General features: G+C 45.4%; 1 protein-coding gene across 1 annotated transcript in view; it reads left to right on the top strand.

The window, feature by feature from the left end:
* The window catches only part of LOC135202993 (methionine aminopeptidase 1-like), an 87,962-nt gene that overhangs the window by 49,554 nt on the left and 14,666 nt on the right, over window positions 1-23,742 (top strand). The window contains exons 5-7 of the mRNA XM_064232538.1: window positions 17,434-17,656; window positions 18,110-18,241; window positions 18,485-18,628. Of these exons, the coding sequence (XP_064088608.1) occupies window positions 17,434-17,656; window positions 18,110-18,241; window positions 18,485-18,628 (499 nt within the window). The remainder of the gene's footprint in view (window positions 1-17,433; window positions 17,657-18,109; window positions 18,242-18,484; window positions 18,629-23,742) is intronic.

Raw genomic sequence — 23,742 nt, forward strand, 5'->3', positions numbered from 1 at the left:
TTCTCCACAGCGAGACGGTTCGACCAGGCCTGCAGCTCGATCGCCACCGCGGGTTGACGATCGCCTGCAGCCCTCCAAGCCTGCTGGTTCTGCCAGCGAGCGAGGAGGGAGCGTCAGGTCTGCCTCTCCCGTACCTTCAACCTCCTCGGGTTACACCGGGAGGAGCGAGGTATTGAGGAGTGATCGTGAGGGTGCGCCCCTCATGATCCCACCACGACGCCCTACGTGCAGGCACGGTTCTTGGACCGGCCAGGACGTATGCGCAAGTGGATGGGGAAGACCGAGAGGGCTGTCGCTGTTCCCCCTTCTTAGGAGGAAGGTTCTTGGAATATGCTCTTGTTCGAAGGGCTTAACGGTCCCACTCTGCAAGATGCTGTGAATTCCGAGATCTAGAGGAACTTTGCCGAGGTTATGGCGCTAGATTCGTCAGCACAACGACCTCGGGGAAGGATCGCCACTCCCCACCAGCAGAGCCACGTCTCGGCTCGAGTCGTTTTGGGGGCCCGAGAGGGAACCCAAATCGACGGTGGGTCTGCCGCGATCGGAGCTTGCCGACTGTGTTGAACCAGGTAGTCTCTCGTCTCCAGACAAAGAAGGCTCTCTCAGTTCTGGCCGGTCGAACAAGCTACTTCACTTCCTCTACTGCGACAGAGGCGTTTCTACGTGTCTTCGGACACCGTAGTTGAATACCCCTTCGGTCCTCCTGAGGTTTCGACCTCGACGAGGACTGGAATGAGTCGGAGGACGGTATCGGCTCTCTCCTGTCAGGTGTCGATCAGCCCCACCCAGACGACGTTCACAGTGGCGGCAGACCCTTACCTACAGTATGAGTTCGTAACCCTCCTCGGGGGAAAACGTTTTCTCCTGACGATACGTTTTATTTCCCAGGCTCTGAGAGGCCGGCTGCTCCTTTTCTTCTCCAACTGCTAGTTCCGCTGGGAAGGCGAGCCAGTATCCAATTCCTCCCCATTCCCTCTCTCCTTACGGCTACGAGGGAAAGGGGAGGGATCCTACAGAGATTTCTCTGTAAGATCCCACGTTAGGGGCTGCGCTACCGGGGGGACCTTCGGGTCCTACCTGACGTAAGCCCCGGTTGTTGAGGAGGGATCCTGCCCCTTTCTTCGATTCCTACGGGAATCGAGAGGACCACCAGCCGATATCGTTTGACGAATTCGGTGGGGGGTTTCGCAGAGTGCTTAGAATTCTACGGAATTTCTAGCGCACTCAGAGTGTTCGAGTTTTTACGATCTCCAAACACTTAGGCGAGACCACGGTCCAAAGTGAGCGAGAATCCCCGATAATTGTTACACGATAATCGGGAACCTCGCTTATGCTCGAATTCCTGTAATTTCTAGCATTTGGAAGAAGACTGCTGCTGGAAGAAGAGTATCTCACAGTAGGCGTTTAACCTGGAATAGAGAAGAACGGACGGGAAACTTCCAGTTTGGCTTGAACTATCGTCTTCGGTATTCTGTTCACCATTGAAGCTTTCCTTTGGGAAAGACTTCTCCTTCACTCTCTTGACTAGAGAACGAAGGTGGTCGATCTCCAATCCTTATTCTCATTCCTCGAGGGGAAAAGAATTTAGGATGGAAGTCGTGGTACAGAACCTACAAATATACTACGTATATTACCCTCGCGACATGATTCTTTTAACAGTTGAATTGTCCGGGGGGTAGGCGCATACCGTAGTTAACTCTACGGTTTGTGACCGAGACGAATTGTATCTTAATTGAATACTGCAAACTCGGGGTTGCCTGCAACCTCCCAGCAGTTATCAGTTTCGATTTTAGATACTTGGTATTGTCATGACAACACCAAATCAGCTTTTGTATTTACCGAAATCCGTTTCGGTTAAATATAATTGCTCGAGCGTATTCTTTATGCTCGATGGTTCTAGCCGAACGCATTCCTTCGTGGAATAATGGATTACCTGGCAACTCAGGATGACGAGTCACCGAGAGCTACTGCGTATTGAACTGCCTGATAGCGGCTCAGTATCAGCTAGGTCTCGGAGATGCACGGTCGGTTACGTCCTCTCTCTCCCCTGGTTGATTGACTACCGAACCGTATCTTCTGCCCAACAATCATGGACTTAGGTCTCTGATTAACGGGGATTCTCGCAATAATGAAGGACCATCTACTGCTGTGACGCTCGATTTCATCGCCTTCGACATTGCGAGAATTTTCAACAGAGATATCTCTTGGACTCTTTCATCTTTCTGTTTACCGCACGGTAACAGAAGTCTGTACTAGTCAACCGCTTCATCGCACCACGATAATGCGAATGATTTTTGCAGACATTTGAGTTTGTCTTCAAAATATCTCGTATTCGTAGGTGTGCAATTATTCATTGCTCGCCCCGAATTAACAGATATGTCAGAAGACATCGCCTACTCTCCGACCTGACAGCTCTACTTCCAAATGTTCAGCCCATGAGAAGCAGTTCTTCAGGCAGTATTTCCCTGTCTTCATTACTGAAAAGCGCTCCGCTTTTATTGCAACTACGATCCTCACCGGACAGCAATGAATAGCGGTTAGCGTTCTCAGTCTTTGTAGCACAGGTTCAGAATCTTGAGAATCCTTCTCTCGGTTCAGCTGTGAAGACGTAGGTTGCATTTTCTGTACACCTTCGTCTTCAACGACACATAGTGTTGTTTCTCCTTAGCCGAGAATCAACTATACTATGAGTTATCTTGCCATCAAGGACTCGGTCTCTAGAAGGCAAGTGACTTTCGCCTGTTGGGCACATGCCTTAAGAGAGTCATCACCTTGCCTTCTGCATCGGTGACGAACAAATTATTTGTTTAGTCTCTTGGCATAACCCTTTTAAGGCGAAGGTCACGTGACTTGCTCGGGTGCTTGGACAACTTGCCTCCTACCGAACGCAGTCAGTCGGCAGCTGTCAGAGCTCCCAAGTCTGTTACGAACTTCGCTGTGGACTTAGTTCGGTTGTTCCATAACAATCTGTTCTTCGTCCTAACGGCTTGTCACAGTACCCATACCATCGACACCCAACATTGAGTGTCGGTGTCCTATCCACTACCGAGAACAACAACTTCGCTGCAGACGGATAGACCAGTATGGGTACAGGACATCACCGAAGTGAGAAGAGGGATAGGTCATACGACCATTCCCTTCTTTTCCTCTGAGGTAATTGCATGACTTACTGCGAAGTCAAGCATCCAGGGGATGGGGATTCGTGACGCTCGATTTCGTACCGAATTCGTAGCGAAGACTCTGAACCCTTCGGTTCCTGACGATCGGTTAGAGTCCTTCACAATCCCCTCCCTAATGGACTTCACCGCCGTCGATGCGAAGGAGATGCTGCTTTGTCCTGTGAAAGCGCGACCGCGCTTTCTGAAGAAACTCGACATCCCAGGCTGAGTGTTGAAGACTCTTCGTCAGCACCAAGATGACCTAGAAGTACACTCCCTCGAGTTACACAAGAACTTCTCCGTGGCGGCAGGTACTGAAGGCAGGGTCTGGTACAACCAGACCACCGGCACCTCCTACCTTTTGGATATTGCCCACACAGGTCCTTGGATCGTTTTCTTAGGACCCGTGGTGGCTGCTCAACACGTTGTCTAGCTAACCCAGACCCTAGCAGGCTGAACAGCATCGAGTCCTGTGTGACTGTAAGAATAGATAAGTGAATGAGAGAGTGACTGGCTTCTCTTCCTATCTTTTTCTCCCCCTCTACCTGTGGTAGAGGGATAACGGTCATCACCTTGCTGGATAAGGACGAGATGCCGGTGAGCTACTCGACAGAGCCCCATCCTATCCCTTTCACTAGGGATGGGAGCGAATATCCACCACTTCCTCCTACAAGGGGGGGGAAGTGGATGCCAACAAGAGACAAACCATAACTTTATGTTGCCTCTTGCAAATAGGAACTTGTTCTTGTTTGCTGGTACGAAGAGATACGCTTGCCTCTCTCTTAGTACTTGGTCCAGAGGTCTGACCATTGATCCTGCGGTGCACACCCCGATCAATCGGACAGAGGCTTGGATCCCTCCCTCGCTCTTACGACCAGGGAGGCATTCCAAGGTTGGGCGAACACCAGTCTGTTCACAAAAGACTCAGATTCCTCCCACCAAGAAGTGAGTCTTCCTATTGTAAAAGGACCGAAGGTTTGTATGCCGTGTCGGAACAAATGGGACACAAATTTGTCCAAATTGCATTTTTCCTAATTATACAAACCTGAGGTCCTTTTACACATAGCCCCACCTCATGCCACCCCTCACTCTGCAGTTTTTGCTTGGGCCAAAAGCAAAAGTGATTTGTTTACCTCCCAGTCGCGCGTTGCGCGCGCCTGTCGGACAAGCAGTTAACTACCGAACCCCTTGTTCGAAAGCTTACGACCTATCCAGCTGCCGCTAGTACCTTCCTATTGTAAAAGGACCTCAGGTTTGTATAGTTAGGAAAAATGCAATTTTGGACAAATTGTCATTTTTGTTTTGTTGTATATATTTTTTGTTTTTGTATTATAACCCATGGCAGTTTTTGACGTAGTTATAATGGAATTAGGCAGTTGGATTAGGTGTGTTATTGATGACAAGGATCTGACTGCTTGGCAACTCATGCTGCTTCCATTTTCAGTGTGAAATGGTTCCAGCCACTGGGTTGTCGGCACTGGCGACTACGCTTCTCCCAGAGTCGATGCTGACCTAGGACTAGCCACTGGTTCGCTTGTCCTGACGACTCCTGCTTCTTTTACTGTCCTGGACAGGGAATTAGTCGATGGATCGTCTGCTGTCATCTGGTGACTCGCTCACCATCTACTTTTTGTCTCACCTGTCTTCTCGGAGTCAGACACTCGTGTGAGATCAGGCGACATTTAGTAGCCCTGAGTTTCTTGTTGACGAAGTCGGTTGCGTTGATACACCCGATGATCGTGTAACATGAGACCAGGTTGGACTGTCAGGCATTCGTCTTCGGGACTGAATCGCCTTTTTGCTCCGCGCTCCTTTCTCTTGGCACCAGAAAGCTCGAGTTAGGAGTTGCTCATGAGCCGATTCGTTGCTGGCGACTTCGGGTTGCGTTGATACACCCCCAAGGTTTGCTTAGCTTTGAATCGCCCAGACAGTCCAGACACTCATCCTTTAGGGAAAGAATAGTGCTTGATAGTCTTCAGGGTGCAGCCTTGCTGTCCGCAAATTCGTCTGACTGGTCACCTGGTCGGTCACCTGACTTTAGTACAGACGGACTGACTATGCACTTACTCCTTGTCCTGTGCTACCGCAGTTGGTGGCATTATGGTTGGAGACTTTGAGTTGTTAGTATCTTTGACCTTGGGTTGAGTTTTGACTGCCTATGATATATATTTCTTTGTTTGTTTTCTCCTATTCTGTCCGAAGGGGAAATTGTATTCAGATTCCCTCCTCCTTTTCAATGTGGTTAATCGGGCTAGATAAATTATATTAAGGTAATGTTTATTAATATGGAATTTTTATTCTAAAATTAATATTAATAATACTTACCTGTATAATTTATCTAGTCCCACCCATCCTACCCCACGATCTACCTATCACAACTGATTTGAGGGAAGGTTTTCGTATCTGTCAACGACAGTGTTGCCAACTGGCGGACAGAATAGGAGGTAACAGGGTTGCCAATGTGGTAAATTTTGGTGCGGTTTTTGGGGATTTAGGGCTAGATAAATTATACAGGTAAGTATTATTAATATTAATTTTAGAATAAAAATTCCATTTTAATATTTTTAATAATTAGTTTTAATATTGTTGTTGAGTTGTGGGTTGCTTGAAAGGATGTTCGGGGATGACTCCTTTCAATCGTAGATACTAACCCAATGAGGATCAGGTGATCGGGATTAGTGTCGTGCTCTATGATCATGCCAATAGGCAAGGTGTTTTGTCATGTAAGTGGATAGGACCCCATTGACAAAGATCCTAAGGTTCTGAAGCGTAAGTGGGTAAGACCCCTGTAACAGACCATCAAGAACTCTTAGCATGAGGTCACTACCTCGCTGAGGCTCTTGAAGCGATACGGGCTTCTAGGCAGTAGCCATGAAGTCTTTCGCTAACACAGGTAGGAATCAAGGTTTTTAATTTTATTACCTACAACATATGTTGTTTCCTGTCTATTTCAGTAGATTAGCTGTCTCTTACCCTCCGCCAAAGGTGCCAATCAGCTAAGTATATATCTGACAGGTAAGTTGAATGCATAAAAATGTTATTGTCATGATACAATAAAGTTTTATGGCATACATACCTGGCAGATATATACGGTGTATGGCCCACCCGACCTCCCTCAGGAGACAGGTGGAAGAGAAAATCTGTCTTAGAAAACGGGAATGATTCCTATTCCCGCCACCAGCGGCGGGGCGGTAGATCACCTGACCTACCTGTAGAGTGTGCCGCGAAATTCGAATTTCTATCGGGGACGACGGAGTCTATAGCTAAGTATATATCTGCCAGGTAAGTATGCATAAAACTTTATTGTATCATGACAATAACATTTTATTACGTTTACGCTTCGTCGCCGATCGCAAACAGCAATGCAATAAAATATGACAATTATCGTTTGTATGACTGTAGTGTTCATATAATTTGATTACGTTATGCCAAAACAATAATGAAGTTCGAATTGAAAATTAATGTTGTTCCGATACGTAATACAAACCCTCGGTCCTTTAACAATAGGAAGGTAACTAGCGGCAGCTGGGACGGTCGTAAGCTTCGAACAAGGGGAGAACGGTAGTTAACTGCTTGTCCGATCGTGCGCGCGCCCGCGCGCCCGAGAGGTGAAGAACCCACTTTTGCTTTCGGCCGCGGGTGTGAAGGACGTTGTTCGTCATCGCTCTCTGCCCGCTTCATCGTCGTATGCTTTGTTTATATTGTGTTTTCTACTAATGGTTTGTTTGACTTGAAAATGAAACTGTAAGTACACTGTTTTCATTTTCATTACTTAATTATGAACCAACATGGAGCTATCGCCGTAGATGCGGCGATTTCCTCTCTTTTCATGAATTGAACCCTTGAATTATGTCTCGGTGCCGACGCTCGCGCCGAGTCATGTATTGGGCGAAAGTGTGTAATTGAAAAATGTAAGTACTTTTTTCATTATATTTTTGCCCTGTGCGTTCGTTACCGAGAGCTGATTGCGCTCGGCACGAACCTTTTATTGTATGATAAAATGCAATGAAAGTGGATTCGCAATGCAGTATTCTTTTCATTTTCATTTATTTATTTGCATAATTTAATTTGGATCAATTTCGCTCTTACCCGGGAATTGATCCTTACGATTATTTTCTGTGAAAGTGAAATCGCAAGTGCAGTATTCTGTTTCATTTTCATATATATTTTATGATAGCATCATATTATTTGGATCAAGTTTCCGTTCTTACCCGGGATTTGATCTTTTCCCCTTTAAGTTCTATGAAGTGAATCGCAAGGGCAGTATTCTGTTTCATTTTCATATTACTTTTCACTGCTGTGCGGGGTAGGGGAGGCGAAGGTCTGCCAGGAAGTCGTCGGAAAGCTCTCCCGCGACTCCCTTGGTATCCGATCTTCGTCTTCCTTCCTGCCCCCCGCTCAGCTTCTTCGTTGTATTTTGTATTTGGGGTCTTCCTTGCGTTCGGGGTGGGGCATGTCTCCCCCCCCGTGCGTGAGGGAACCCCTCTTACTAATATGTCTGTGCTACCGCAGGTGCTACATCCGGGGGAGACGACCTTGGACAGGTATGGACCACTGCGGCTGCAGGGCGTGCCTAGCATCCACGATCTGCTGCAGCGTCTAGCGAGGTCTGGGGCGGTGACCTTGGAGTGGTCTCCACTACAAACCTTCACGGCCGCTTATGCTGCTTTCCCCCCCCCCGCTGGTCTACACTCCCCATGCTGTGTCGGTGACGCCGTCTGCCGCTTCTAGGGCCGGTCGCCGCCGTACCGAGGAGGGATATGCCGCCGCCGCCTGTGTTTTCTTCGTGTTGCCTGCCCCAGACTTCCGCTGTTCCAGCAGCTCGCCCCTAGACCGGCTGCCAGTACCAGGTTCCCGCTGGCTGCCGATGATTCTACGAGGCGATGGCTGGGCCTGCCGTACCTGTCGCTGATGTGGTTCCCGCTACTGGCTTGGCTGTCCCTTCTGTGTTTACCGCTGCCGCTGTTCCTGCCGCTCCTGAGCTGGTTGCTGTTCCTGTCGCTCCTGGTTCCTGCGCCTGTCCATGCTGGTCCTGCCCATGGTGTGTCTTCCCCAGTCACAGGTACTTACCGGACAGGTGCAGTCGGGCCGTGTTGCTTCGGCAATAGGCCCGACTCCGGCCTGGATGGAGGACCTGACGACTGTCCTGCATGAGCTGACGAAGAAGAGGAAGGTGTCATCTTCGTCTTCGTCTGCTGCTGCCTCTTCCCCTTCGACTTCTAAGGCCCATAAGCCGAAGAAGAAGAAGGCTGCCTCTCCCCCCTAAGAAGTCTCCTTCGGGAACTTCTAAGGGCCCGTCCCACCTCGGTGGGATGGGGGGTCCTTCTGCTGGTCCTCCTGCTCCTTCGGGAGCGGGGCCCGTCTCCCCTTCCGTAAGGAAGAGATAGACGGGGACCAGAGGAGTATCGGTTAGCTCTGGTACTTCCTCGCCTGGTGCTAGCGGCGATGCCGCTACGCCAGGTTCCGGCTCGGTCTCTCGTTCGCGGGAGATCCCGAGTGTACGCTCGCTCCCTCTGGGAGACCGTGCAGCCAAAAGTTTCGGCGCCAGAGTTCGCTCGGCGCCAAGACCACGGCACGGAGCAGAAGGCTGGCGAGAACCGCTCAGGTGACTCTCGCCAGGCCAGCGGCCGCTCTCGCAGCGATCAGATGGTAACCGGGTTTTCCCCCTAAGAAGACTCCTTCGGGAACTTCGAAGGGCTCGTCACACACCGGGGGTTCTTCTGCTGGTCCTCCTGTTCCTTCGGGAACGGGGCCCGTCTCCCCTTCTGAGAAGAAGAAGAAGACGGGGACCAAGGGTATGCTGGCTACCGCTGGTACACCCTCGCCTGGTCTTGGCAGCTCTGCTGCTAAGCCAGGTACCGGCTCGGTTTCTCGTCCGCGAGAAGTTCCGAGTGTACGGTCTCCTTCGGGTGACCGTGCAGCCAAAGTTAAGACGCCTGAGTTCGCTCAGCGTCATGACCGAGGCACGGAGCAGAAGACTGTCGAGAGCCGCTCAGGTGACTCTCGCCAGGCCAGCGGCCGCTCTCGCAGCGACCAGCCGGTACCTCGGGCGGACGTGACGGTCTCTGACCGGCCACGGGTTGAGGCTGGGAAGAGGTCCCCCAGGTCCCCTCGACCGACGGTACCAGCCTCGGCTGGTACCAGCGGTTTGACGTGCCGCGAGGACGCTCACCGGTCTCACGGCGAAAGTGAGCTCTGCAGGTCACCTGACCGCCGCTCCCACAGGGACCGGGCGGATACGATGACCAGCAGCAGCTCGTCTGACGCACGGGACCGGGGTCGACGTGCTCAGTCGAGCGCTCGCCACAGTGTGAGCGGCACGGCCAGGCCTGCAGATCGATCCCCACCGCGGGTTGGTGATCGGCTGCAGCCCCCCACGTACGCTGGTCCTGCCAGCGAGCGGGGGGGGGGGAGCGTCAGGTCTGTCTCTCCACTACCTTCAACTTCCTCGGGCTACACCGGGAAGAGCGAGGTAGCTAGGAGTGATCGTGAGAGGTGCGCCGCTCACGATCCCGTCACGACGCCGCACGTGCCACGTATGGTCTTAGGACCAACCAGGACGTACGCGCAAGTGATTGGAGGCGACCGTCAGGGGGGGAGGGGGTAGCGTCTATTCTGTCTCTCCGATACCTTCAACTTCCTCGGCATACGCCAGGAAGAGCGAGGTATATAGGAGTGATCGTGAGAGATGCGCCGCTCACGATCCCGTCACGACGCCGCACGTGCCAGGTATGGTCTTAGGACCACGCCAGACGTACGCGCAAGTGATTGGAGGCAACCGTCAGGGATCTGTTGCTGGTCCTTCTTCTGAAGGAGGAGGGGGGTCTTGGGAGCTGCTCTTGTTGGAGGGACTGGATGGTCCTACTCCTCAAGACGCGGTAACTCCGAGATTCAGAGTAACTTTGCCCAGGTTATTGCACTGATTCGTCAGCACAACGACCTGGGGGAAGGATCGCCGCTCCCACCAGCAGAGCCCATGTCTCTGCTCGAGTCGTTTTGGGCCCGAGAGGGAACCCAAACCGACGGTGGGTTTGCCGCGATCGGAGCTTGCCGATTCTGTCTTGAAACCAGAGTCTCTCGTCTCCGGACAAGAAGGCGCTCTCAGTTCTGGCCGGTCGATCAAGCTACTTCCACCTCCTCTACTGCGACAGCGGCGTTTCTACGTGTCTTCGGACACCGTATTTAAATACTCCTTCGGTCCTCCTGAGAGGTTTTGACCTCGACGAGGACTGGAATGAGTCGGAGGACGGTATCGGCTCTCTCCTGTCAGGTGTCGATCAGCCCCACAGACGACGTTCACAGTGGCGGCAGACCCTTACCTACAGTGAGAGTTCGTAACCCTCCTCGGGAAAACGTTTTCTCCTGACGATACGTTTTCCCAGACTCTGAGAGGCCATCGCCGCAAGGCGATGGCTGCTCCTTTTCTTCTCCAACTGCTAGTTCCACTGGGAAGGCGAGCGAGTATCCAATTCCTCCCCCATTCCCTCTCTCCTTACGGCTACGAGGGAAAGGGGAGGGATCCTACAGAGATGTCTCTGTAGGATTCCACGCTGGGGACTGCACTACCGGGGGGACCTTCGGGTCCTACCTGACGTAAGCCCGGCGGTCGTTGAGGAGGGATCCTGCCCATTCTCGATTTCTACGGGAATCGAGAGGACCACCAGCCGATATCGTTTGACGAATTCGGTGGGGGTTTCGCAGACTGCTTAGATTTCTACGGAATTTCTAGCGCATTCAGAATGTTAGAGTTTCTTACGATCTCCAAACACTTAGGCCGAGACACGGTCCAAAGTGAGCGAGACGAGAATCCCGATATGTTACACGATAATCGGGAACCTCGCCTATGCTCGAATTCCTGGAATTTTCTAGCATTAGAAGAAATACTGCTGCTGAAAGAAGACTATCTCACAATAGGCGACCAACCTGGAATAGAGAAGAACGGACGGGAATATCCAGTTTGGCTTGAACTATCGTCTTAGTATTCTGTTCACCATTGAAGCTTTCCTTCGAGGAAGACTTCTTCACTCTCTTGATAGAGACCGAGGTGGTCGATCTCAAATCCTTATTTTGTTTTCTTGAAGGAAAGAATTTAGGATGGAGATCGTTGTTCAGAATCCTTACAAATATACTACGTATATTAACCTCGCGACATGATTCTGCTAAGCAGTTGAATGGTCCGAGGGGTAGCATATCTGGTTATTCTACGGATTTGCGACTTAGACGAAAAAGTATTCTAATTGAACTGCAACTCGGGGTTGCCTGCAACCTCCCAGGAGTTTCCAGTTTCAATTTTATATACTTATGGTGTTGTCACAACAACACCATTTAAGCTTTTATATTTACCGAAAATTCGTTTTGCGCCATAAAATATAATTGCTCGAGCATATCTTTTTTATGCTCGGTAGTTCTAGCCGAACGCATTCCTTCGTGGAAAGGATTACGTTGGCAACTCAGGATGACGAGTCAGCGACAGCTACTGCGTATTGAATTGCCCACCGAGGCATTTCAGTACCAGCTGCCGCTTTGAGATAGACTGTTGGTTATGTCTCTCACCTGCTTGTTATTGAATACCAAACCGTATCTCTGCCCAACAATCCACGGACTTAAGTCTCTGATTAACGGGGATTCTCGCAATACATGAATGACCATCTAATGCTGTGACGGCTAGTATTCATCGTCTTCGGTATTGCGAGAATTTTAAAAACAGAGATATCTATTCGACTCTCATCTTTCTGTTTACCGCACTGGTAACAGAATTCTGTAATAGTCTCTTGCTGCATCGTATCTCGATAATGCGAATGATTTTTGCGGAATTCTGAGTTTGTCCTCAAAATATCCTGTATTCGGAGGTGTGCAATTGTTCATTGTTCACCCCGGATTAGCAGATGTATTGAAAGACATCGCCTACTCCCACACCTGCCAGCTCTACTTCCAAACGTTCAGCCCATGAGAAGCAGTTCTTCAAGCGGCTCTCCCCTGTGTTTCATTACTGAAGAACGCCCCGCTTTCATTGCACAACGGACAGCAATGAAATGGCGGCGGTTAGCGTTTTCAGTCATTTGTAAGCACAGGTTTAGAATCTTGAGATTCCTTCTCTCGATTCAGCTGGAAGACGTAGGTTGCATTCATTGCCTACCTTCGTCTTCAACGTCACATAGTTGTTTGTTTCTCCTTAAGCTGAGATTCAACGTCTATGAGATTTTCTTGCCATCAGGACCTCGGTCTTTTGAGGCAATTGACTTTCGCCTTTTGAGCTATGCATTAAGAGAATCATCGCCGCGCCGTCCGGCATCGGTGACTAACAAATATTTTATTGTTTGGTCTCTCAGCATAACTCTTTAAAGGGCGAAGGTCACGTGACTTACCCGGATGCTTGGACAACTTGCCTCTACTGATTCCGAACCAGTCAGTCGGCAGCTGTCAGAGCGCCCGAGTCAGTTACGAACTATGCTGTGGACTTAGTTCGGTTGTTCCAGAGCAATCATTACTTCGTCTTAATAGCTTGTCAGTATGAGTACTGTACATAACCAAAGTCGAGAAGAGGGATAGGTCATACGACTATGCCCTTCTTTTCGTCTTAGGTAACTGCATGACTTCTCTTGAGAAGTCAAGCACAAAGGGATGGGGATTTGTGACGCTCGATTGTTTCGTACCGATCTTCGTAGTCGAAGACTCAGAACCCTTCGGTAACTGACGATTGGTTCGAGTCCTTCACAATACCCTCCCTAATGGACTTCACCGCCTCCGATACGAAGGCTATGCTGCTTTGTCCTGTGAAGGCGCGACGGAGCTGTCTGAAGAAACTCGACACCCAGGATGAGTGTGGACGCCTCTTCATCATTCTCTCGCGTTCCGCAAGAACTTCTCCGTGGCGCAGGTAATGAAGGCAGGCGCCTGGTCCAACCGGACTGCATGCACCTCCTTCTACCTTCAGGATATTGCCCACAGTTCCTTGGATCTTTTTCCTTGGGAACCGTGGTGGTTGCTCAACACGTTGTGTAGTTAACCCAGACCCTCGCAGGCTGAACAGCATCGAGTCCTGGTGTGACCGTAAGAATGGATGAGGAATGAGTGTGTGACTGGCTCCTCTTCCCATCTTTTTCTTCCCTCTACCTCTGGGTAGAGGGACACGGTCGTCACCCTGCTGGGTAAGGACGAGATGCAGGTGAGCTACTCAATAGAGCACCATCCTATCCCTTTCAGTAGGGATAGGAGTAAATATCCACCACTTCCTCCAACAAGGGGGAGGAAGTGGATGCCAATTTGAGACAACCCATCATTTTATGATTGTCTCTTGCAACAGGAAACAAGTTCTTGCTTGCTGGTAGAAGAGGATACGCTTGCCTCTCTCTTAGTACTTGGCCCAGAGGTCTGACCATTGATCCTGCGGTGCACACCCCGATCAATCGGACAGAGGTTTGGATCCCTCCCTTGCTCTTACGACCAGGGAGGCACTCCAGGGTTGGATGAACACCAGTCTGTTCACCAAAAAGACTCAGATTCCTCCCACCAAGAAGTGAGTCTTCCTATTGTTAAAGGACCGAGGGTTTGTATTACGTATCGGAACAAATGACAATTTGTCGAAAATTGCATTTTTCCTAAACTATACAAACCTGAGGTCCTTTACATAGTCCCACCTCATGCCACCCCTCACTCTGCAACTTTTTGCATGGGCCTAAAGCAAAAGTGATTCTTCACCTCTCGGGCGCGCGGGCGCGCGCACGATCGGACAAGCAGTTAACTACCGTTCTCCCCTTGTTCGAAGCTTACGACCGTCCCAGCTGCCGCTAGTTACCTTCCTATTGTTAAAGGACCTCAGGTTTGTATAGTTAGGAAAAATGCAATTTTCGACAAATTGTCATTTTTCCTAAATGTTATTACTACTCTAATTACACTACTACTATTAACATTTCTAAAAGGTTAACGGATGACAAAGGCCGCTGTGAAGCAATGTAACTCAATGTTTACATTTCTGCTGGCCACTCGACTACAAGTTGATGTCAATGATGTGGAATTATTCCATGAATAGACTATATATTATGAAGATATGCCAATAGTATATAAGGTGAGAATGGTTTTATTACCTTTATTGTCAGTTAATATCATAATGTGAATCTGTTCATGCATTTGCTGGTTATCGGACCTGGACGAGGCTTAGCATACCACGGACAAGCCCGCGATGCTGCGATTCATACCAGCCATATAGACTGAGAAGTTTTCCAAAGAAAAACTTGTGATTAACTGATACTGTGATTGCTGATCCACGACAGCTTAATTTCATTAGCTGTAATTTCATTAGCTGTGTAGAAACAAAACTGTTAATGAATAGGAGTGAGATATTCTGGAGTACTGGTGATAAGGGCTATGAAAAGAATAGAGTATGATGTGTAAGAAAACAAAACTTAAGGCTTCCCAATGTATGATTGGTGCACTTCAGTCTTCCCAGTATATGATTGGTGCAGCATAGTTATTAATTACAGGAATATCAACCACCAGGTACTGGTTGTAAACAAAGGCTTTCACCCTTAACTGGCTTGCCTCATCTTCATGAACTTGACCAAAGGTTCCTCAGAGTGTCCTGTCTGGCTGTAGTGTGATTAAATTTTAGGCCTCCCCATCCCTGGATCAATAGGTAGGATGAAGATGGATCATGCATAGGTATAATTGAAAATTCCCACAAGACTAGACGTAATGTCCTCATCAGTTTAATAAGAAATTGTAAAGGAAGTGAGGATAATATTTTGGCTATTTACTGCATAAGTCTCAGTAACAATTTATGTCCAACTATCGTAAAGAAGACTACTGGAGTGAGCACTGATTGACTACACTGTGCAAGGAAATTGTAAGGTTTTAAGGAAGCCATCATCAATTAGCAAAACCCTGCAACAGTGTGAAAACCATAAAGTTTTAAAGTGTGGTTACTTGAAAAAGCCCATACCAGCCCAAGAAATATGTAAGGTTGATTGTTGTCAAGGAGAACAATGAATCCTGCCCAAGCCATCAAGACCATCAGCATGTTCATGGCTGAAAAATGACTGACCCTACGTTGTGGACAAAATGAGGCACAGCTCACACATCCAGGTATACCATATAGGGAACAACCTTCTGAAGTAGCTGAAGTTGGGGAACCAAAATTTTGAGATGCAGTTACATTATGGTCAGGTCTGCAATAAAAAAAAAAAATCTGTAAGGTATAGGAGGGTGTTATGGTCTCCATGTACATTGACCAATCCAACAGGAGAATCTTCCTTGTTTGAGGAGGTTGCCACCAAGAAGAGCCCTTCAAATAACTTATGCTATCAATTAAAGGATGAGTATATCCAGTCAGTAGGAAACTTGTACTTGACACACTTCAATTTGCAGTAAGTCAACAATTAAATTCACCTGGCTACTTGATGGTATAACTTGAACATCTAACTTTTGACTGTTGTGTCCTGGATTTGAGATGCTACTATAGCAATCCGTCCAAGACTGATAAAATGTTGCCAACCCAACAAGTATGGGTGCCATTACAGCTCCATTATTAATACATAGTTACCTTCATTATCAGTTATTCATTCATTCTCTGTCCATTTGATGTGCCTGAGATATATTTGGAAACCATTCTTACATGGGTAAAATTTTAGATACCCCTCAAAGATGAAAGAACTTGAGCGTAAACGGCTGCTTCCCAAAGATCCACTGAAGATAGGAGATTCCAAAATGAAGAGAAATCATGTTGAATCCACTATTTCCACCTTAAAGGGATGTTAATTTAATGAGAATTGGGAGCATATAAATCTCTGCCAACCCATTCCACACTAATTTATCACTTACTTTAGTTGCTGCCGTTCGTATGAGAGTCCACTGGTCACGTGAGCAGGGATGTTGTGCAGCAGTCTTCTGGAAACACTCAACTAGAGGATGGGTTTTGTACCAGGTCCAGTCACTGCAGTTTGTATGGCCACTGGTAGCAGAAGTAAATGCAAAGGAGAATAGCCTTGTAGAATCAGTAGAAAAGTGTCTGGATGATCAGCAGTTGCAGGGTGGACAGACTGTCTGGTCAGTCTTGGAATTTCTTTTGTTATACTAAAATACAGTTGTACTGTCCGTAGAGGAAACTGCACTCTTCTAAGACTGGCCAAGTAGTCTTAATGTAGGAACTTCTGCCCAGGGTGGGATGCCTATACTCTGCCCACACATACACTGAATAGTTTAGTAAATTCTGTACACACAAGTTTCTCTTCTCTTTCTCCACCTTTCAGTCAACACTAAATGTGCACTTTTACACATACTGTATATATTTTTTATCTTGGTCAAAATTCTCAGCCTGTGGGTTATTAAATACAGGATGATTTAATGACTTGTCAGTAGGTGATCCCTAGCTCAAGAAAGCTGGGTAGGTTGACTTTGTCAGTAATAGATAATTAAAAAGGAGTTTCCAAAGGAAAATTGCTTTCTATACCCAACAGCTTTTAATAGTTTCTGGACAATATAAAAATAAGGCAAGAACAGTAAAAATGTGCAGTATGAATTTTGGAAAAATTTTAGATATCTGTTTTGTTTAGGTGGTAAGTATAGAGGAGTTGGTACAAAATCCATCAGTAGTGATGCAGAGAAATGTATTCTAGTAGTTATTGTGGTGTACAGGACAAAAGGAAGTAGGCCTATGGGGCAAAGATAAAATGATGTAAAATCTGTGAAATTGAGCAAAATAAATAAAGTCAGAGAAGGGAACCCCTAGAGGTCTGCATAAGCTCAACCTTTTTGCCTTTTTGCTTTTCTTTTTTTTATTTTATTTCCCAAGCAAATAATTACAAATTAAATAATAGGTTGAATATTTTATTGTACGTAATTGGTTAAAGTGGAATCCAGCATTTGTTGTTGTGGGGTTTTCTCAGATTCTGAATTAAAGAACTAGGAAGTCAGAAATTTTGCCTTTTGGGGGCCAGGGGAGTCAAATTTTTATCATGATATTGCTGATTACTGTTGTAAAGAAATTTTGCTAAGATGACAAGTAAAAAAATGTGTCTGTGTGACCCTCATGAAGATGACAAAAGGATCAGTACACTTTCGGCTATTTTTTTTTAATCATTTGAATAAGAACAGAGCTGAAATTAACATATGAAAGATGAAATTTGACACAGTAGTTGAATTAACTTGCCATATAACCATGTAACAACAGTAGAATTAAAGTACTAATGACGGGTATAAACCATAAAAAGATCTATCTAAACCTCATGGGATTTTTGTACATTTTTTACATCAATTTAATTGTATTTCCTTTACCTAACAGTTAGCCAGAGAAGTCTTAGACGAAGGTGTCAAAGCCACAGATGTTGGTGTTACAACAGATGAAATAGACCGCATAATACACGAGGCAGCAATAGAGAGGGAGTGTTATCCATCACCATTAAATTATCATGGTTTCCCAAAGTCTTGTTGTACTTCAATAAATGAGGTCATATGCCATGGGATTCCAGATATGAGACCACTACAAAATGGCGATATATGCAATAGTGAGTAGTCGGTGTACTTTTGGTAATTCATTCATGTAGTCAGAAAGTAGGGAGTTTTGTATCAAAAGTGGTAGATGATGATTCTGCACAGCTCCTTTGGATTGTTCTTTTTTATATATGAATTAATGTCTTTTATTATTAAATATATTTGATAGTATCTTTACAAATCCTTCATATATGTTAAGTATGCAAAGACAATTATGCAGTTGCAAGTTCAGGTGTATAGAAAAGAAACAAAATATTTGTATGGTCAAAAACATGGTATTAATCTTTTAAATGAAAAATTGGCAATATTTTAATTACAAATTCATTCTAACAAAATAGAAAAGGAAATTCTGTAGGATCCTATATGTATGATGTGGTATCTAGTGAGTCTTAGTGTTTTATTTTACTATTATTTTTTACTCCTCGAATGTAGTTAATTAAAACTTTTACCCTTCTTATTTCTTGCAGTTGATGTCACTGTATATCACAGAGAATACCATGGCGATTTGAATGAAACTTTATTTATAGGCGAGGTTAGCAGTATAGCCAAGAATTTGGTCAAAACCACTTGGGAATGTTTACAAAAATCCATTGAAATAGGTAAGATTATATCTTTTTCTGGTGACTAAATAACTTGGCTTTGAAGTAAGGTAATTTTTATTATTGAAAATATCAGGTGTAAAAATTTACTAGAATTTTCAATGCACATTTTTCTAATGTCTTGTTTTATTTTATTTTGATACAGAGTGTACAATTATTTTATTGTAGCTTGATAACTGTAATTGATGAAATTCATTGGACAGAGAAGTCTTGTTTAAAATGTTAAAAGGATCCTTATTTCAGTGAAACCCGGAGTAAAATATCGAGACATAGGAGCTGTGATCCAGAAACATGCCCATGCCCAGGGTTTCTCTGTGGTGCGGTCATATTGCGGCCATGGAATCCACAAGCTGTTTCATACTGCACCTTCTGTTCCTCATTATGCAAGTAAGGTTTAGTGTTCCATTTCCCTAAAGGGCACCATCTACTTTTGTCCTGCACACCACTGCTCAGATGGCACTGAAGGTCCTTTGCAGACTCCCTTCTCCATAGATTCAATCCCTACATTTGACTTCTTATCTTTTCCTTTGAACTTCCTGTTTAGCCTTGCAATCTCTGATTTGACCTGCTTCAAGTGATGTTTTGAACTGAAGGACAAACCTTTCAGCTAGCCTTATGGTAGTCTCAAAAACGACTTGGTTGTGTCAGAATACTTTTATGATAGTGTCATCGTTCCATTAATTTACCTTTTTAAAGAAGTAGATTCATCAGTGAAATTGTGCTTTGAATGGAGAAAAAATGAACATCAAATTAAGTCCCAGAACCTGCTTATGAAATGCTGAGCATGACAGGTTTTAAATCATTAGAACCACCAAAAACAACAACAAAATTTTCTTTTCAGATATTTTATTATTTGAGATGAATCTTACCTACTGTTAAATTTAGCTATACCTCCTGCCGATTAGGCAAGTCGGCATTCAAAAAAAAAAACAAAAAAAATTTAATGGCTGCCCAGATGACTGTCTAGTTTACCTGTTCTCCACCAGGTGTGTTTCGAATGTTTTAGCACAATTGTTGGTATTCTATGAAGTTTGGCTGTTTTACACCTGTTTACAGTATTGTAATTTCATTTTCCTTGGATATCTTCCACCGGAAGCAAAACCAATAACCTCAGGCTATGAAGGAATGCTTTGGTGTAACCAGGATGGTGAATTGGAAGTTGATCGACATTCCTTTGTACTAGCAGGGGGACAGAGTGATTTTGGAACTACTAGATGTGAAGAATGTAGGGAATTGTTCTGAGAATTTATGCCTGAATATGTCAGATATAGGAAAGACTGGGACTAATAGATTGCCAAAGCAGTTAGTTAGATCAGGACTTAAACCTGTCAGGCTATTCCTACTTAGACTAGGCATTTTAGTAGGCTAGTAGTATTGACTTCCATTGTAGCTCCGCCTTCTGCTCCTCATTCGGTTCAGCGTAACGAGAAGTTAGAACATTAACCTATTTTTAGTTCTAATACAATTTGAACTTAGTTCGTGACGGGAACGTTCTGAATCCCTCCAGTGTGCGCTCATTTTTGCGTTCCCTGTTAGAAGTAAGGTGTTGGTGCCCTCGTCTGTACGTACCTGAGCCTAGGACTGCCCTGTGACAGTTGGAAACGTCCGCTGCCAGAGAACCAGGTCGGTTCTCGGGACGATGGGATTCTGTGCCCTCCAATACCTACTTCGCCCTTTTTCATGGTCTAGAATCCTCGTTTAAAATATGCTTTCGCTGAAGAAAACGACATTAAGAGTTCCACATAAGGAAACCCCAAGTTTTTTGGTAAGCGTTAATGCTCGCTCCGTAGGCGCATTATGTCGTCCTCAACACCTAGTTTGAGGTGTTATCATGCATAGGCTTATATATATGATATAGGTATAGACATTTTATTGAGATGATAATGTATCTATAGTGAGTTTTACACGTTTAGATATGTCGACTCGGTCGACTGTTTATCTCTCATGTTTTGGTTATTCTAAATTCTTGTATGCTAGCATATTCCTTTTTCTTCGTAATATTTGTTCTTTGCGTGTTTCCTTTTCGGCTATCGGCAAATCTCTTACTACTGCCTCGATTAATGTTTCTCTTTCAAGTCTACACTGTCGGTAGTATATAAAGTTCTCGCCGAGTTAGATATTTTAACTTCAGAGATTTCTAACTTAGTTTCATATAGGAATGCTTTCAAGTATGTACGATCGCTTTCGGACTAGGCGGGAGCGTTGTAACTCCTCTCCCACCGCCTCCCACTTTTGGCGCCTCGTTCTCTCTCTCCCTCTTTCGAGTGTCGACTCGTGCGGACTGCGGACCAGGGTTCCCAGATGTATAATAATTATCGTACGAGTATGATAATTTGACCCTCTGTACGATAAATGATTATTAATCAAAATACGATGATTTGAAGAGATTTGGTACGATAATTTGTTCTGGTACATCTGGGAACCCTGCGGTGGACATTGTTGACTCGTCTCGTGTGAACGCAGTTGACTTGTGCAGAGTACAGACTTGGCCTAGTCCTGAGTCGCTTTAGTTACTGCCTTGCTCTCATTGAGTCGTGGTGGATGCGATACATCACTCAGCTGCTGTCACCTCTTATCGACAAGTGTCGCTTTTTGTCGCCAAGGGTTGCGGAGAAAGAGCAATCCTTTAAGCTCTTTGTTTACCTCCTGTTAGCAGCTGTCCCCTCCCGTCGCCCGCTGACGGAAGAAGAGTTTGAATGGAGTTGTTGGAGGAACTCGTTTTGGCCGGTCGGTGTTTGTTGCCACACTACACCTTGCTGTATCCTCATTTTGTTGAGGATAGAGGCCACATAGTGAATATATCTTAATTTTCTTATCGTATTTTGGTGCACTAAATATTTGAGAAGAGAACAAACGCTTTCTCCAATTTGAGAGCATTTCGTAACTTTCCTCGTCCTCGGACACAATTTCCCTTTGTCTGCCTTGGCTTGTCGTCTTGTCTTTTGAAGTCACGGAGAGCCGAAGGCCGACTTTTGCTGTACAACGCTTATTGGTCCTTTAACCATCTTTAATAGAAGGTTCGCTTTCTTTCTCTTTCCTGTGGGAAATGAACTTGAGACTGACAGACATGCTGATGGATTTTCAGTCTACCTTGAGTTATTACCTTTTATCTACGTTGTCTCATCTCTGCGACTTCTTAAGAGAGGTGGAGACGCCAATCCAGCGGGAGTTTTTAGCAAGGGAAACAAGTAACTCATTTCTGATGCTGCAGGGTAATGTCCTCATGCTTATACTCACTCTGTTTGGAGGAAGTGAGAACACTTTCGCTTCCTGTCTGGTTATGCAGCTCTGAATTATATATTGGTAGTCTTATTTTATACCTTCTGGGGGTAAGTGCAGATTCAGGTTCTGGGATATGGACAGTTGCAACCTCCTAACATCCATGGAGAGACTTGGGATCAGTATGTTATATGGTGGAGACGGTGAAGTCAGTGTGATTCTTTTTAATTGTCCTCCACTGGTTTAATCTCCCTCTTATAGCTTCCCTTGTCTTCAGCAGAAATCTCTCATAAGTCTCTTTTAGTAGGAAATTGAATATAGAGGGAATGATGGTCCAAGGGTAATTCTTTAGGAAGACACCTATAAGTAATTGGAGATATTCTTGGACATTTGGCGACTGAATAACATTAAGTGTCTGCCCATATACTTGTTGGTTTTTTCGCATGGTTTTAGCGCCTTTCCAAAGAATGGTCAGACTTGTGGTACACATGTAGAATGTATTCCACTTACCGTACATCCACAGTCATGCAAGTTCCTTCAAGAGGTTTTACTAGAAGGTATTGCTGTTCTGTGCACTTTGGGTTAGTGTGCAGCCCTCTATAAGTTAGGTCAGGGACTTGTTGCCCATTGGTAAATGATGTCGACTTTAGGAGCAAGACACTTCTACTTAATCAGTGATTCAAATTAGTCCACTCTGTCAACAGTATTCCAAAGGCCAAGGACCTGTTGCTTCTTCTGGCCCAGTTTTTATGCATTATAATGTTAATTCCTTATATCCCCATTCTTATCTAGTGATGTGGGGATGATAGTTAATTATGCATGCTTGTCAGTCAAGATGAATAGGCATGTGCTGCTTGAAGATTTTAGACCTGTAAGAAACTTCCTATATGGTAAAGGCTTTTCCTCATTAGGAAACATGGCCTCACGGGTTATTTTCAGATAATCATGCTCAATTAATGTATGGTTTCAGCATAAGAATTACGACTTACAAATAACTTCATTAAATTTGTAAGTAATCCAGAACCAACTTTGGCTCCAGGACTATAGGAGGGACACTGTAACCAGGAGTCGTCTATTTGGTTCTTAAACCTAAGTCCAAGTTTTGGTCTTTTCCCTTTGTCGTGCAACACAGAGTTTAACTAGTGTCATTACTCTCATGCAACATAGAATGGTCAAACTACACCTTGTAAAACTTTTTAGATGTCAGGGCAGTGGAAAGACATCAGGTTGCTTAGCAGTTTATTCCCAGTCAGAAACAGTCTTTGTGGGAAGTTGCTGCTTTGAGTGAAATGAAACAACATATTGGTTTGATCATCCATTCTGTGGAAGGACAGTGTTGTAGCAATTAGGGACTCAGGAAGAACAACTGCCTTCAAGGGCCTTTACATCTGTAAGTTTGGCACTTGGTGTGGATTTAAGGAACACTCATTTAACTTCCTAGCATGTAGAAGAACAGAGACATTGAATGATTACTACTACTTTGTTGGCCCTCAGGCTTGAGCAGTGGATGGTTCCTTAAATTTTGGCTAATTCAGACTCATAGGCCTGCCCCTTGTATCTACTCTGAATTCTATTGAGCAATGTCAAGTTCAAGAATTGCTTAGTCTCCTGTGGAGCCCTTGTAGCCTTAGGGCAAAACTTTTCTGAATTTCCAATGCTCTTGGTAGATGTCTCATTCTTCCATTGAGAAGAAATCAACTCTGGTACACAATTCCATATAGTTCCATTGATGAAGGTATCTCCTTAACTGCTTGGAGATGTTAGAATGTCCCCTCCCAGTAATAAGATTTTCAAGTTGTTATAGGATCTGTCCTTAATTTAAAACTGCCATGGCCTGGGGTCAGAAGCAGTGGTCTGTGTGTTACTGAGGGTACCATTCTGGAGAAATTTTCAGCACCTAGAACCTTGTAGACGTCAATGTCTTCTGTTTAGAGGAAATAAGACGTTTTCACTGTCTACTTCCAAAGTTAGCGTTCCATACGTACTTTCCTCGGTATTGCATCAATTACTTTTAGACCGTGCTGAGAACCAGCACTGTAAGGTGTTGAGATTGAAGCCCCTTCATCTCTATATCAGTCTCTCTCTGGAGTTTAGATGCGGGTCTAAACTTTATCTGAATTTACTGTAAAACCTTTTATTTAGCAGTGGTTAATAAGTAAGTTTACTGTCAGCACCCTTTTTTAAGCTGGTGTAAAGGGAATGCTATTTTAGTTTTCTGCCTTAGAGCTGAGGGTGATGTTAAGGCCATGCTTTACAGTTCCCTGTAAGAATTCCAATTTAAC

The sequence above is a fragment of the Macrobrachium nipponense genome, chromosome 33, assembly GCF_015104395.2.
Source record: "Macrobrachium nipponense isolate FS-2020 chromosome 33, ASM1510439v2, whole genome shotgun sequence".
In the NCBI taxonomy this organism is placed as follows: Eukaryota; Metazoa; Arthropoda; class Malacostraca; order Decapoda; family Palaemonidae; genus Macrobrachium; species Macrobrachium nipponense.